The sequence below is a fragment of the Cannabis sativa genome, chromosome 4 (assembly GCF_029168945.1).
Source record: "Cannabis sativa cultivar Pink pepper isolate KNU-18-1 chromosome 4, ASM2916894v1, whole genome shotgun sequence".
In the NCBI taxonomy this organism is placed as follows: domain Eukaryota; kingdom Viridiplantae; phylum Streptophyta; class Magnoliopsida; order Rosales; family Cannabaceae; genus Cannabis; species Cannabis sativa.
This window is the reverse complement of record NC_083604.1, coordinates 17,733,369-17,748,772: the sequence shown is the minus strand read 5'-3', so window position 1 is coordinate 17,748,772 and position 15,404 is coordinate 17,733,369. Positions and strand designations below refer to the sequence as shown.

General features: G+C 38.2%; 1 protein-coding gene across 3 annotated transcripts; it reads left to right on the top strand.

Annotated features, from left to right (window-relative positions):
* Positions 1–792: 792 nt before the first annotated feature.
* LOC115715097 (protein STRUBBELIG-RECEPTOR FAMILY 5) lies at positions 793–15,012 on the top strand. 3 transcript variants are annotated; one of them, XM_030643897.2, is made up of 16 exons: positions 793–1,317; positions 1,879–2,011; positions 2,144–2,215; positions 2,318–2,383; positions 3,554–3,625; positions 3,701–3,772; positions 9,876–9,947; positions 10,032–10,097; positions 10,834–10,899; positions 11,001–11,305; positions 11,793–12,061; positions 12,368–12,639; positions 13,191–13,311; positions 13,947–14,080; positions 14,161–14,317; positions 14,607–15,012. In XM_030643897.2, the coding sequence occupies exons 1-16, from the start codon at positions 1,230–1,232 to the stop codon at positions 14,721–14,723; spliced, it is 2,082 nt and encodes a 693-aa protein (XP_030499757.2). In that variant the 5' UTR covers positions 793–1,229; the 3' UTR covers positions 14,724–15,012. The 3 variants fall into 3 exon arrangements, with proteins under 3 accessions (XP_030499757.2, XP_060969364.1, XP_030499758.2); XM_030643898.2 differs by lacking the exon at positions 793–1,317 and having other exon boundaries at positions 1,941–2,011; positions 2,313–2,383; XM_061113381.1 differs by lacking the exons at positions 13,947–14,080; positions 14,161–14,317; positions 14,607–15,012 and adding an exon at positions 13,396–13,834 and having other exon boundaries at positions 805–1,317; positions 13,191–13,337.
* Positions 15,013–15,404: the final 392 nt, after the last annotated feature.

The window sequence follows — 15,404 nt, the reverse complement described above, 5'->3', positions numbered from 1 at the left end:
AAATCAAAATAAGATATAACCTAAAACAAGAAGCGGGAAAAATTTAAAACACAAAACATCACATGAAAAAACACAACAACCAGAAAAAAACTAAACAAAAATTGAAAAACAACATAACCCAACTTACATCCTTGACAGATTTCGAAGATTTTGCACTCTTTGTCTTACGAGACTCAATCTTATTTGGAATAGGTCTTTTCTTAGAACCAGATGGCTCTGCAACATCACTCATTCCTTTCTTCGCAATGCGCTTCAAACTCATCTTAGGATCAACTTTAGATAAATTTGTAGGAGGTTTCTTAGAAATTTTAGAAATTTTTTTAGCTGGGGAAGGTGACTTCGAACCCGACTTAGTGGTGGCCATTTATAGAAGAAGAGAAGACAATGTGGGAGGAACAACCTACAGAGCTTATGGAAGATAATGGAGATAGTGACATAGATAAAATGTTGAAAAATCATGGGTTAAGGCTTTGGACGGGATGATCGTGGGTTGTGGTAATGAAGAACCAAGGAAAGAGAAACAGAAAATAAAAAAAAAAAAAAAGGAGGAGTTATGGAAGTAGTGGAGTGTAAGAAGAGAGAAAACCATGAGTAAGCATAGGGATAGGTATATTTGTAATTATGAAACTTTTGAAAATGTAAAATTGAAAAATAAAACTTGTATAAAAGTTTAATAACCCAGTATTAATAAAAAAGTAAAAAAAAGGACAAAAAAGGACACCAAGTGTAAAAATCTCTAAATTTTAAATAAAATAAAAATTATTAAAATAAGATATTTTTACAAATTTTGGTTGGGGTAAATAAAATTTTCCATTAAAAATTCGGCAGAGAGAATATGAGAGGAGAGAAGAGAAGAGAGACGAAAGAAGCCCAGAAAAAAGCGCGGGTCAGTCCGATAAACCTTGGGAAGCTCTCGTTTCTCCTGACCTTTCGGATGTTGTGGCGATGTCATCAATGGAAATGGCAATGCCAATGCCAATTCCAATGTCAATGCCATGGCTTAACTGTGCAACTGCAAAACCCCTTTTCTTCCATTTTTCTAAATTTAGTCTCTTTTCTCTCTTCCAATTCCAAACCCAAACTCACCACCAACGGATTTTTGCAAAACTCTTCATGACATGGGTTATGGTTGAATCTTCTTCTTCTTCCACTCCATCGTAACATATCCCCTTTACTCTTCTGGGTTCTTCCCTCTTTTCTCTCATCTTCCGAAGAGAAGAGAAAAGAAGATGGAGCATCACCTTCTTTTTGGGCTGTGGGTTCTTCTCTCTGGAGTTTTCGTCACTCGGGTTTTCTCCAAAACCAATGCCCCAGATGGTAATGCGTCTTCAGTTTCTCATTTTCATATTTTCAATGTAGTTCTTATGTCCATTTCCATTTATTCAGGATGCACGATTTAGATATTAAGAATTAGAGATTGGCTGCTGACATGTTTGGCATGCAAATGTTATGCAAACATTTCACGTTCTTAGAATTTGTCAGATAGGATTGAAATCATGTTACCTTTTATAATATAATATAATATATATATTTATTTTTTTTTTGAATCATAATATATATATTTATTGAATATTCTAAATGAAAAAAATTAAATGGAGAGAGGTTCAACTTGAATTCACATCTGCAAATAGTAGATAAACACCGGGAATTTTTCTATTCCAGTTTTGGTGTGGGGTCCTGTACTCGCCACACCAGTGTTCTGTTAGACAAAAGAAGAGAAAATTCCTTATCCAAGGGCCTTAAAAACTGTTATTGACCTATCTGGTGATGATTTGATAGTATTCATGATGTTTTTGTCATCAGTGTGATGTACATTAGCACTTATGTTTTGATCATGTTTAGTGTTTTGATTCCATATTTGCTCACCTTTTCTTGCAGTCTCTGCTCTTAATGTGATGTATACAAGCTTAAACTCTCCTTCACAACTAAGTGGATGGAAATCAAGTGGAGGTGATCCATGTGGTGATTCTTGGGATGGAATCAAATGCTCAGGCGATTCCGTGACTGAAATGTAATAATCTTGGAATTGTGTGTTTCTTTGACTTCAGTTTATTTAGTTTTTTTTGGGTGAATATAGCTCACAGTTTATATTTAAGGACATCTAAAATATTCAGTTATGTATTTCTTGTTAACAATTTTGCAGAAGCCTATCCAACCTAGGACTTTCAGGATCAATGGGTTATCAGCTTTCAAGCTTGACATCTGTCACTTACTTGTGAGGCCCAGTTTTCTGAAACATATACTTATTTTTCTAATTTTGTCTATTTTCTTGGAAGGACATATTATAAAGACTGTGCCTTTGTTTGTCATAGTACAGCGATTTGAGCAAGAACAACATCAATGGTGATATACCTTATCAACTTCCCCCCAATGCTCAGTACATGTAAGTTCGCTTGAAAGAGTTTCTTACATGGTAACAGCTTGTTAAGAGAATGGAATGTAATTTTGTAAATGTTTTCCTTTCCTGTCTCCAGTTTTTGTTATTTTTAATATCATCATTTCATTGTTCGTGATACCTGTGGATTTTCCATGGCTTTGTATTTTTCTTTTAAATTAATACGAGGCTGTTTTGTTTATTTTTGTCTTTAAAAAAACACGTAAATAACTTAGCAAGTTGTCTTGTGATTTTTCAAAGAAGACATTTGAATAAATTCTTTCATAGTGCTCATGTTTATTGTCTAATGATTCTTATCATTATTTATGATTAATAAGAGGGTAAATACCATTTTGGATTCTGTGTTTTACAAAAGTTACAGATTGGACCCTGTGTTTTATTAAATGACAAAATGAACCCTGTATTTTCTAAAATAGTAAAAATAAGACCCTGAGCTTAATTTTTGACAACTTTTTTTTTAATACAACCAACTTGAAGACAATGCTTAATACGAACAGATATAAAAAATGTAAACAGTTTTGTCATAGCACTTTTAGATCGGATTATAATTAAACTTTATTTTGACAAAAAATCAATTCAGGGTCCTAGTTATACTATTTTAGAAAATACAGGGTCTATTTTGTCATTTAACAAAACACAGGGTCCAATTGATAACTTTTGTAAAACAGAGGATCCAAAATGGTATTTACCCTTAATAAGAAGATATGTTATTCGAAAGAAAGTTTATATTTAACGATTGTTATAGTAAAAAGACATTTATACGAGAAAATGTATAGGCTCTTTAGTGGAAGAAACCCAACGAAACAATACACTTCTTCTAAAGTAATTCTTTAGGTTGGATTTACCTTCCGAAATACAGATTTCTTCGGCCAAAAATACAACCCAAACTCAGGACCCCCACAAAGCAATCTGCAGTGAAATTGTCTAATTAGAACTGGCCTCCATAGATTGACATTTGTTGTGTTTGTGATGGATTTGTGCTTATCTTAGTGCATTATATTCCTGTTACTATAAAATCATTGCATTGAATCTTTTAGATATTATTTCTCATACGATAAGCCACGTTTCTTTTTTGCAATAACTGTGTTTATAACTAAATATTTATTAGCTGTTTATTTTGTTGAATGTTGATATGAATTTGATGATCTTCATTTTCAGAGATCTTTCCGAGAATAGCTTCACAAATAATGTTCCATATTCATTTTCTCAGATGACTGACCTTCAATACCTGTAAGCAGAATTTGCCTTGTGTTTGTATAAACTTGTAGGTAGTAGCTCTCATTCTGTTTTTGCTGGTGGATGCAGGAATCTTGCCAATAACAAGCTGAATGGACAATTGACTGACATGTTTGGGAAACTGCCTAAACTCAAAGACATGTGTGTATTACTGTGTTTTTTTATGCCCTTTTAACTATTTTTTCCCCTGCATCAACTTCCAGTGAAGTTGGCTTCTGCTTTTACTCATAGCTCATTTAAATTAGATCGGAGCTTATTTCTATCTGCTTCTATTTGTCTTTAGCTTGAATTCCTTATAAACAGCTATACTACTGTCGATATATTCTTTGTTTTAAATATTCTCTATGAACTCCAAGTGATGAATCACAATCTATAAGTTTTGTGTGTAGGAACTTCAATGAGTTTTAAATGGACTGAAACAATAAGTGGTGTGAAAATTTTGTCGCGATAACTAAAATTGTTATTTTTCCCCTGTGAAATATTGTCATAGTACTATGTTTGTGTAAAATGATATCATTTTAAAAGAAAATACAATAGGCTTAGTTAAGTACTTAAGTTTCGTTCAGGAAGATGATTTTATGCAAAAAAATTTAAGCATTAGACTGAATTGGATCTGATATGTTAACCATGGAGCTTACTGATAAGCCACCTGTCACATACGTGTATGCTAGAAAGAAGTGTAGGAAAGTTAATGAGGGAATGACCACAGGGAATTAATGTAATGGTAATTCTGTTTTGTGGGTAATATTCGGGTGAGGGTGAGTCCATAGTAGTCATTTGGGTGGATAGTATAAATAAGATTTGAGTTATTGTTTCTGGTGTGAATTGTTTTGAGCTGTAAGGGAGAGGCCAGGCTCTCGAATACCTGGGGAATTAATCAATACCAGTTTTCTTTCTTCATCTTCTCTATTTTTCTTCTACTGTGTTACTTGTTGATAGGTGAATTCCTATCAATTGGTATCAGAGCAACTGTTCATGGGGCTGAAGAAGGATTCGATGGCAGAACTCATTGAAGGAAAAGTGGAAGCAGAGGTGTCTGACCTTCGCCAAGATGTGCAGAAGGTGAATCAAGGGTTGGAAAAATTACAGGGGGGATATTCAGATCACTATAGAGCAGATTGTCGCAAGGCAAATGGAAACGGTGGTAAGTCAAATTTCTCAACTCCTCCTACCTCCGGGAAAGCCCTCGCCAGAGGCGGTAGCTGCGAGTGCCGATCGACAAAGGAGAGCTGTCGAAGGCAGCGGGCCCTCAGTCGGAGAACCCAGTTTCGGGGGAGCTTATCCTTCGCCTAAATTCCCTGCAAAGATGGCAACACCACCATATCCTAATTCGACATCACCCCCAATTCAGATTGGGACGTTTCAGTCCGGTCAAGCTTAGGGGTTTGATTATCGTCCCCCACGAATGGAGATCCCTGTGTTTAATGGAGAGAACCCCGATGGCTGGATCTGCCGTGCCGAACGTTACTTCTTGCTCTCGAAGATGTCTGAACCCATGAAGTTGGATACGGCCATTGTGGGGCTCGACGGCGACGCACTGTCGTGGTTTCAGTGGGAGAACCAGCGACGACCGATCACATCTTGGGCGATGCTCAAACAACTGCTCCTTCTCCGTTTCCGAGCTGTTCCGATCGGGTCGTTATCGGAAGAGTTTTTGTCCGTGGTTCAAACGGGGACAGTTCGTGAGTATCGAATCCAGTGGGAAGTTTTGGCTTCCCGGGAACCTGATGTACCCGATCACATTTCGGAAGGGTCCTTCGTGAAAGGGCTCAAGGACGACATTAAGGCAGCATTGCACATGTTACAGCCCATTGGACTGAATCAGATAATGGACATGGCTCAAAGGGTAGAAGAAGGACACCAATTAATGAGCACGGGTCCATTGAATAAGACCCACAATCCCAGATTCAACTCCGGCTCTCACTCTCCATCGAAATTCAATTTCACTTTAGGTGTGCAACGAAGCACGTCATCTACCCCATCACGACCTTACACCCCTTCGTCGGGATCCCTGACTTCGACAGCGTCTAAAGCGGGTAGCAGCCGTTCGATAGTCACCCCGTCGTATAAACGACTCTCGGAGGCGGAGTACCAAGACAAGAGAGCACGGGGGGTCTGCTTCAAGTGTGATAAGAAATTTCATCCGGGCAGGGAATGCGGACAGAAGTTGTTACAAATCTTACTCACGACTGACGAAGAAGAATCGGAATTGCCAGAAGAAGACTCTCCATTATCCCCTGACTCTGGGGAAACGGTGGCGACCGAGGAGACTCTCGCCACGCTCTCATTGAATTCGTTAATTGGAATTTCAACGGCAAAAACAATGAAATTAGCAGGATATATCGGAAACCAACCCGTGACCGTGCTAATTGATAGTGGCGCCACACACAATTTCGTGTCGATGGAAGTTGTTACAGCGGTGGGAATTCCAATTTCAGCAACCACTTGTTATGGTATACTTCTTGGCACCGGAGGAAAGGTCAGAACAGAGGGGATTTGTGCTAATGTGGAGTTAGATTTGGGTGCTATTCGCGTGATCACTGATTTCCTTCCTTTGGAATTAGGAGGTGCAGATGTAATTTTGGGTATTAAATGGCTAGAAACATTGGGTAATATGCACGTCAACTAGAAAACTATGGTCATGAAATTTGAGATGGCAGGAACTTGGGTTACATTGCAAGGGGACCCCAGCTTATGTAAATCCCCAATTTCTTTAAAGGCCATGATGTTGACAGTTGAGAAGGGTGCCGAAGCTTACTGGGTGCAATTTGGAGCCTTGACTACAGAAAAACACCATGAACAACCTCTAATACCAGCCCCAATTATTCAGCTAATAGACAAGTATGAAGAGGTGTTTGAGATGCTGGCTGGTCTTCCTCCGCGACGCTTCCGGGACCACTCCATCACATTGAAACTGGACACGGGGCCTATCTCAGTTCGCCCATATCGCTATGCTCAAATTCAAAAAGCCGAGATTGAGAAGATGGTTCGAGAAATGCTTCATGTGGGAATCGCTCAACCGAGTACTAGTCCGTTTTCCAGTCCAGTTTTGTTAGTAAAGAAGAAGGATGGAAGTTGGAGATTTTGTGTGGACTACCAAGCTCTTAATCGGGCAACAGTTGCAGACAAATTTCCCATTCCGCTCATTGACGAACTGCTAGACGAGTTACATGGCGCAACAGTTTTTTCAAAGTTGGATTTAAAGTCTGGGTACCTTCAAATTCGAATGGCACCAAGTGATGTCGAGAAGACGGCCTTCCGCACACACGAGCGACATTATGAATTCTTAGTCATGCCTTTCGGTCTTACGAATGCACCGGCCACCTTCCAAGCTCTCATGAACGAGGTATTTCGTGATTTCCGCGGCCATTGTGTACTAGTATTTTTTGATGATATTCTTGTGTATAGTCCCACTTTGGCAGAACATGTTACTCATCTCGGCATGGTTTTGGGACGACTCCAGCAACACCAATTATATGCCAATCGAAAGAAATGCATCTTTGCTCAACCACAAGTGGAGTATTTGGGCCATGTGATTTCTGCTAAGGGGGTATCGGCTGACCCAAGCAAGATTGAAGCTATGGTTCAGTGGCCAACTCCTTCCAATATCAAGGAGCTACGGGGTTTCTTGGGTCTCACGGGGTATTATCGGAAGTTCGTTCACGGGTATGGGAGCATCGCTCGCCCACTCACTGATCAGCTCAAAAAAGATGCATTTGGATGGTCCCCGGCAGCCCAAGATGCATTTGAACAGTTGAAACAAGCTATGTGTTCCGTGCCTGTCTTAGCCTTACCCGATTTTTCCGCCCCTTTTGTCCTTGAGGCTGATGCTTCGGGTGTGGGTCTAGGAGCTGTCTTGATGCAACATGACCGCCCAATCGCTTATTTCAGCCGCACATTATCACCTCGAGCTTGCTCCAAGTCAGTTTATGAGAGAGAGTTGATGGCCATTGTCCTTGCCATTCAAAAATGGCGACCTTACTTGTTGGGGCGAAAGTTTTTAGTCCGCACGGATCAACGCAGCTTGAAGTACTTATTAGAACAACGGCTGGTTTCGATGGAACATCAAAAATGGCTCACCAAGCTCTTGGGGTATGACTTCGATATTCAGTACAAACCGGGAATGGAAAATAGAGCAGCTGATGCTCTTTCTCGTGTCTCTCCGACAGTTTCTATTGCTGCCATTTCAGTTCCTAGTGTGTTGTCCATTGCCACCATACAAGAACAAGTAGCTACTGACCCTGATCTTTCCAAGATTATTGCGGACCTCAACCGAGGTCAAGATGGTGGCGGTTACTCCTTCACTCATGGCTGTCTTAAGTTCCGTGGGCGATTGGTGTTACCGGCTTCTTCACCATCCATCCCATTACTATTACACGAGTATCACACTAGTAAAGTGGGAGGCCATTCTGGTGTGTTTAAAACTTTTCAACGGCTCGCGGCTGATTTTTATTGGTCTGGGATGCGAAAAGATGTCCAAAAATTTGTGGCTGAATGCTCCGTGTGCCAACAAAACAAGTACCTAGCACAATCACCGGCGGGATTACTTCAACCTCTTCCAATTCCGGACCAAGTTTGGGAAGACATTTCCATGGACTTCATTGAAGGGTTGCCCGTTTCTAATGGATTTGATTCCATTTTCGTGGTGGTAGACCGCCTCACCAAATATGGCCATTTCATTCCGCTCCGCCATCCTTTCTCGGCGCCTACTGTGGCAGCCACATTTGTTAAAGAAGTTGTGAAGCTCCACGGGTTTCCTCGCTCCATTGTTTCAGATCGGGACAAAATCTTTTTGACCTTATTTTGGAAGGAACTTTTTCGCTTGCAAGGTACTTCTTTGAAGCATAGTAACGCTTACCACCCTCAATCGGACGGACAAACCGAAGTGGTCAACCGCTGCTTGGAAACTTACTTACGCTGCTTCGTTAGTTTCAAACCCAATCAATGGGTCAAGTGGCTGCCTTGGGCCGAGTATTGGTATAACACTTCGCATCACACAGCCACGGGAATGACACCTTTTCGTGCCTTGTATCACCGTGATCCTCCATCACTTGTGCGGTTTGAGTCCCCTTCGACACGGGTTTCCTCTGTGGAACAGGTGCTTTTTGACCGCGAGGAGATTTTGGTGTTGCTGAAGCAAAATCTCTTGCGAGCCCAACAACGAATGAAAACTCAAGCGGACCGTAAGCGTCGAGATGTCCAATTCAACGTTGGTGACCGAGTTTATGTCAAGATCCGTCCATACCGACAGCGCACCATGGCCAAACGTTCTAATGAGAAGTTGTCCCCTCGTTTCTTTGGCCCGTTCCCCATTCTGGCTCGCATTGGCCCCGCTGCTTACCGCCTTCAGCTGCCTCCGGACACCATGATACATCTGGTGTTTCATGTGTCACTGCTTCGTGCAGCTTTGGGACCCCAACAGCAAGCTTCTTCCCTTCCTCCTAGTCTCACGGCTGAGCTGGAGTGGCTCTTGGAACCTGAGTCCTTACTGGCCATTCGCCCCGGCACTCACAAGACTAGCCCTCAAGCTTTGATCAAATGGAAGAACCTTCCGGAATTCGAAGCCACTTGGGAAGACTTCTCAGTAATTCAAGCTCAATTTCCTCATTTCCACCTTGAGGACAAGGTGAAACTTCAGGTCGGCGGTATTGATAAGCCACCTGTCACATACGTGTATGCTAGAAAGAAGTGTAGGAAAGTTAATGAGGGAATGACCACAGGGAATTAATGTAATGGTAATTCTGTTTTGTGGGTAATATTCGGGTGAGGGTGAGTCCATAGTAGTCATTTGGGTGGATAGTATAAATAAGATTTGAGTTATTGTTTCGGGTGTGAATTGTTTTGAGCTGTAAGGGAGAGGCCAGGCTCTCGAATACCTGGGGAATTAATCAATACCAGTTTTCTTTCTTCATCTTCTCTATTTTTCTTCTACTGTGTTACTTGTTGATAGGTGAATTCCTATCACTTACATGCTCTTTACTTTTATTTTATTTTTGTCCTGTAATCTCTTTTCCCTATATTGTTCATCTTCTTCCTTATGTAGCGAGTATTCTGCATAGATTTTGGTGTTAAGGATCGCACTAGTCTACAGTCCTTTTAGTTGCTTTGTGTACTTACATTTCATATTATATACATGTTCTGGTAAAATAACTACATCTTTTGTGCCCTTGCTTCTCCACTTTATGTGAGATGTTCCTGTAATTCAGCAAATTTGTATATTGACTGGTAACATAATGGCATACAGGGATCTTTCTTTCAATGCATTGACAGGAAATTTGCCTCAGAGTTTTGAAAAATTGTCAGGCCTCAACAATTTGTAAGAAGCAAATACATTAAGAGATAACTTTTTGAATATATAGATTCTGTGTTACTAATTGTTCTATGTTGCCAACCAATACAGGTATTTGCAGAATAATAAATTTACCGGTCCAATAAATGTCCTTGCCAATCTTCCCCTTGATGATCTGTAAGTAGATTGTTCACAATATGTTAATTCAAATTGTTAGGATATATTGAGCAACTCTACACTCTTTCGTTGTTTGATTTTTGGCACTTGCATATACAAACATATATTTGTATCTTTTTTTTTTTAAAAAAGAAATTACTATTAAAATAATTGCATATTCTCTTATGAAAGGTGCCAGAATGTTGTGCAATGTTGGTTGAGATAAAAGATAAACAGCATTTAGCTTATTTCAGATTAAAGTGTAAGATAAAAAATTGAAAAAGGAAAAGAGATTGATTGTTGGATAATTCCCTTTTGACCTTACTAAGATGAACAGTTTTGTTTGCATTGAGAATCGTACCAAGCTTATAGTGTGGGACCTGAAAACTCTTAATTGTTTCTAAGCAGTGTTGTGCATACTTTAAAATTGTGTAAGCTTAACTATATTCTTGTCCAGTATTGTTGCACAAAGCTTACCCCTCATGTCACTTGAGTACAAATGGCTTTATGCATGTTTATGTTAGTGTGGGAACCTCGATTTTGTCTCAAGTTTTTAGAATATTTTTCTGGGAATAATTTGCATATATGGCAGTGATATTCTGATTAAAATAAGTTCTATAAGATGTACTTAGTTCAAGAAGCTCATACTAATGCGAAATTATACCTCTAATGGACATGAGAACATTGTGAATATAATTTCTCAATTTCTAACTGACGCAGAACAAAATGATTATTTTTCTCCTTGAAATGATGGCAGGAATGTTGAGAACAACCACTTCTCCGGCTGGATTCCTAATGAGTTGAAGGGCATACAAAATTTAAAGTGATAATATTCTTCAAGTAAATATATTTTAAGTAAAATGTTTAAAGATTGCGTCTGACATGACAATTTTTTTTTTATTTAAAAAAAACAATTATCTATAGGACGGGAGGAAATTCTTGGTCATCCGGGAAAGCTCCACCTCCTCCTCCTGGAGTACACTCTTCTGGTAAAAGAACAGAAAAAGGTGACAGTACCAATTCTATTGCTCGTGGATTAACCATAGCTGGGATAGCTTTGGGAGTACTAGTGCTGCTTATAGTTATAATTTCACTCTTTTCGAGAAAATCATCTAGACATTCTTCACATTTTTATGATGAGGAGAGGTTTAGCCAGAGAAAATCTTTCTCACTTGCATCTCAGGAATTATCAAAAGACTTGCGTTCTGATATATGCAAAGATTATAAAGGTAACTGTGGGCTTTCCTCTGATAATTCTTTTTCTTTATTTTGCTATGAGGCAACAGAGGAACAGAATCAAAACACAATAGTATTTTTTTTAATTAAATGTTATGAAATTGGATTCGACAAGAGCTTAATGGGAAATTTATGATAGTGCTATTCATTTCATGAATATATATTCCACCAACTTTTTCTGGAAGGTCTCTTAAAAGGTGAATACTCAAGTATTCAAACATACCTAAAATCAGCTTCTGTTTCAAAATCAGAAAGCTACTTTCTGAAATGCATGCTTATGGTACATTTATATTTCAGTAATGTTCTATAACTAAAGAAATAAAATTTAATTCTGTCATAATACTGTAATGATTAGAAATTGCTTCTTTGTTTCAATTCTGCTTGAGTTTTTGCATTAAGATTACCGTTCTATATGAAATTATCTTATACTTACTTCCTGGCGTCATAGTTCCAACTAACTGAATGAATTGTTTGTCGAAGATCTTAGGTCATCATCTACTTCAATTGAGATTGCCTCCTTTCAAAAGTCTCCTTCAAACGGCGGTAGAACTGCACATACTTCAGGAAAGAAATCATTTAATGAGGCTGAATTTGTGAATCGGTTGAATGCTAGAAGAAGCATTTCTCTCCGTGCTACAGCTCACCCACTAGGAGATTTGCAGAATGCTACTGCTAATTTTGCATCAGGTCGCCTTCTTGGGCATGGATCCATTGGACGTGTCTATAGAGCTAAATATGCTGATGGCAAGGTTTCTTTTGCTTTTATAATTTGGTGATTTCTACTTATAATATTGTTTAATGTTGTGCATTCTTTCCTCATTAGGTATACCCACTAGTTACTAGATGCGTACAAAGTTAGTCTGTACCTAATATAGGTTTACCAAGGTTCACATTTTGTTTTGGTACTGTATTGTTTCTTTATGAGTTCATTATGGTAGAGGTGTGGCCAATCTTTTTTCAGCCTTTTGACGAACCATATACTTTGATAACATTTGCTCAAGAAAGTGGTGTTTGTTAAAAGTAGTGAGAGAAAACTAATTCTGTCTAATTATTAGGTTTTGGCGGTTAAAAAGATTGATTCCTCGCTTTTTAAAGGCGGAAAATCAGACGAGTTTTCTGAAATTGTTAGCAACATCTCCAAGCTTCACCATCCAAACATTGCTGAACTTGTTGGTTATTGTTCAGAGCAAGGGCATAATATGTTGATTTACGAGTATTTCAGAAATGACTCCCTTCATGAATTCTTGCATATGTCTGATGAGTACAGCAAACCACTAACTTGGAATACCAGAGTCAGAATTGCCATGGGAACGGCCCGAGCTGTTGAGTAAGTAGTGCTGATCCTAAGTTTTTAACTTTGTTACTAGTAAACTTTGATAATAGCTGGTATATAAATCACCAAGAATATATGGAATTAAAGGATCTTGTGTGTCTGTTTAGTAATGTTTCCATAATTAGTTGGTCTGCACCTGATTGTCCATCTTCATGCTGCCAAGAAAAAAAATCTTACAACTCACAAGCACAACTGCTAGTTATTGTTGTCTCTTTCTTAGTATTCTTTTAATAATATCATCATCATATATATTTTCATTTCCTATTTTAAAAAGGAAATCTATTGTCTTTCTTAGGTTCCTCTTGCTCTTTAATAGTCATTTCTGTTTAACTTTATTGTACTAGTTTGCATAAGAAAAGGCTCAAAGATGGGTTGATAGGTTCCTTTCGTATTTATTAGTTTTTTGTACTTTCTGCATGATGTGTTTGAGAGATTAGTGTTAGAGTCACCCTAAGTTTATATTTTTGTGTCCGTTGCATGATTACGGTAATCTTCCAAGTTGGTTACTTTGGTATCGTCAATAACTGTCCCGTTTTTGTATTCAGGTATCTCCACGAGGTTTGTTCTCCACCAGTAATACACAAAAATATCAAGTCATCTAACATTTTGCTTGACGCTGAACTCAACCCTCATCTCTCTGACTGTGGCTTGGGGATGTTTCATCAGGTTACTATCTGAACATTCTTTTTCATGTGAATCCACATTCTTAGTATACTTTGCAAGATATAGCTTGGTATAAATGATTTTCAGATGTTGCACATAACATTCACACGTGTATTAATTCTTCTTCTCAGAATTTCTGGGTTCCTATCAAATATAAATATGGTTCCACTACAAGTAAATGCCTGACTTAGCTATTATGAAAACTTATTGCTTTAGAAAATGTCCCCAGCAGTAGTGTTTACCTCATCAAGAATAACAAGAGTTAGTAGTCTATAATGATAAGGATGATACACCTCCATGAGGAATGAAATTCCTATGATATTGCACAATCTGCTTCTCGTTAGATACAGATTTCCAATGTCTCATGCAATCTTGTTTTATGCTGTGTATTAGTCACCTTTAAACAGAGTGAAAGTATACATAGGCAGTTGAAAATATAGAAGCTGTTGAAAACTCATGGCTTTGTCAATTACCAACTGTCTTTAATGTTATACCATGCAATCTTGATACTCAATTGAGCAGATATTATTACCTTTTTTTTTTCTGTTGGTAAAATGTCATCCCATTACATGTGCTGATGTGCCACTATACCTGTTTGTTGATCTAATAAGCAAGAAATATTACTTGAACATTTTCAGCGGACAAGCCAAAATCTTGGTGTAGGATACAATGCCCCAGAGTGCAAAAGATCAGCCTATACACTGAAGAGTGACGTATATAGTTTTGGAGTGGTCATGCTTGAGTTATTGACAGGTCGTAGGCCTTTCGACAGGTATTCATTTAATTATTGGTGTTTATCTAGTCTACTAAGTAGTGTATTCTTAATTAGTTTTGTTTCTGCATTTTCTTTAGTTCTAGACCAAGAGCAGAACAATGTCTAGTTGTATGGGCTACACCGCGGCTCCATGATTCTGATTCCCTGACAAACATGGTGGACCCTGCTTTGCGTGGACTCTACCCACCAAAATCAGTTTCACGCTTTGCAGATATTATTTCCCAATGCGTTCAGGTGAGAACCAATGCAGTATGCTTGCTACAAACTGGATAATTCTTATGGCTTTGCTTAAACTTTTATTTAAATTTGTATTTGGTCTGCAAAGCCCTGATCAGGCTTGGCATTTAAGTTCGAGCTTTGTGCAAGGTTCCAAATGCACTTCTGTGTATGTTTGAGCTTGGTGCGATGACAGAACTGTCTGCTCATTAATTGGTCTAACATTCATGGGTTTAGGGATTATTCTTTCTTTTCTTTTTCTCATTTCATGTGCTTTGTCTAACATTCATCTCATATGACACATTAGACGGAGTTTGAATTTCGGCCGCCTATATCGGAGGTGGTGCAATCATTAATGCGGTTGGTGCAGCATTCAAGTGTGAATATGAGAGAAGATTTTCGTATGGATGACTACGACCATTGATTTAAGTAGTGGAAAAGTGGTGTATACATTGACATTGTTAATTGGGAAGAATTAATTAAAAGGAAAGCTAATATTTATCTTCACCAGTTTTGATTTGAGCCCTTCTTGGATCGAGTTTTTATCTCATTATTTTGCTGAAAATTTGTACACATCATATAGACACCGATTGGATGAAAAAAAAAAAGGAAAAGAGGACTGTTCATAATATTCTTTAACCCCTTTTTCTTTGGTACAATATTTAGTCAATAAATTATTAGGATTTTTCAAAAAAAAAAAAAAAAAAAAAGAATGGGTTGGGATATGTAAGTAAACATGAGAATGAGAGAGAGAGACTAGTTTTTGTTTCAAAATTGGATCATTGACTTTGAAAATGTTGTAAAGCAATATTTGGTAGCTAACCTATTCTTGGAAAATGTCGACTTTTGACTTTACGTACATTAATTACATATGTAAATGTTGATGTATAGACTCAAAGTCAAAGTCAGCGTTTAATGAGATATTTTCCTGATGTGGTAACATTTTGTCGGAGATATTTTCAGGGGATGTTGAAAACAATCATTTACCTGGATGAATCTTCTCATTGGATTAGCTTGAATTTTTATTTTTATTTTCTAATCAAACCACTATTTTGCAGTTTTTCTTTTTCTTTTTTAAAATGAAAACTAGATCAAATCATAAAAT

What these genes read in the sequence shown, in the direction of transcription:
- LOC115715097 (XM_030643897.2), top strand. Translation starts at nt 1,230, where the DNA reads ATGGAGCATCACCTTCTTTTTGGGCTGTGGGTTCTTCTCTCTGGAGTT. An exon ending in CCCCCCAATGCTCAGTACAT is followed by an intron (nt 2,384 to 3,553) that starts GTAAGTTCGCTT and finishes CTTCATTTTCAG; the next exon opens with AGATCTTTCCGAGAATAGCT. An exon ending in TATATGCAAAGATTATAAAG is followed by an intron (nt 11,306 to 11,792) that starts GTAACTGTGGGC and finishes TGTTTGTCGAAG; the next exon opens with ATCTTAGGTCATCATCTACT.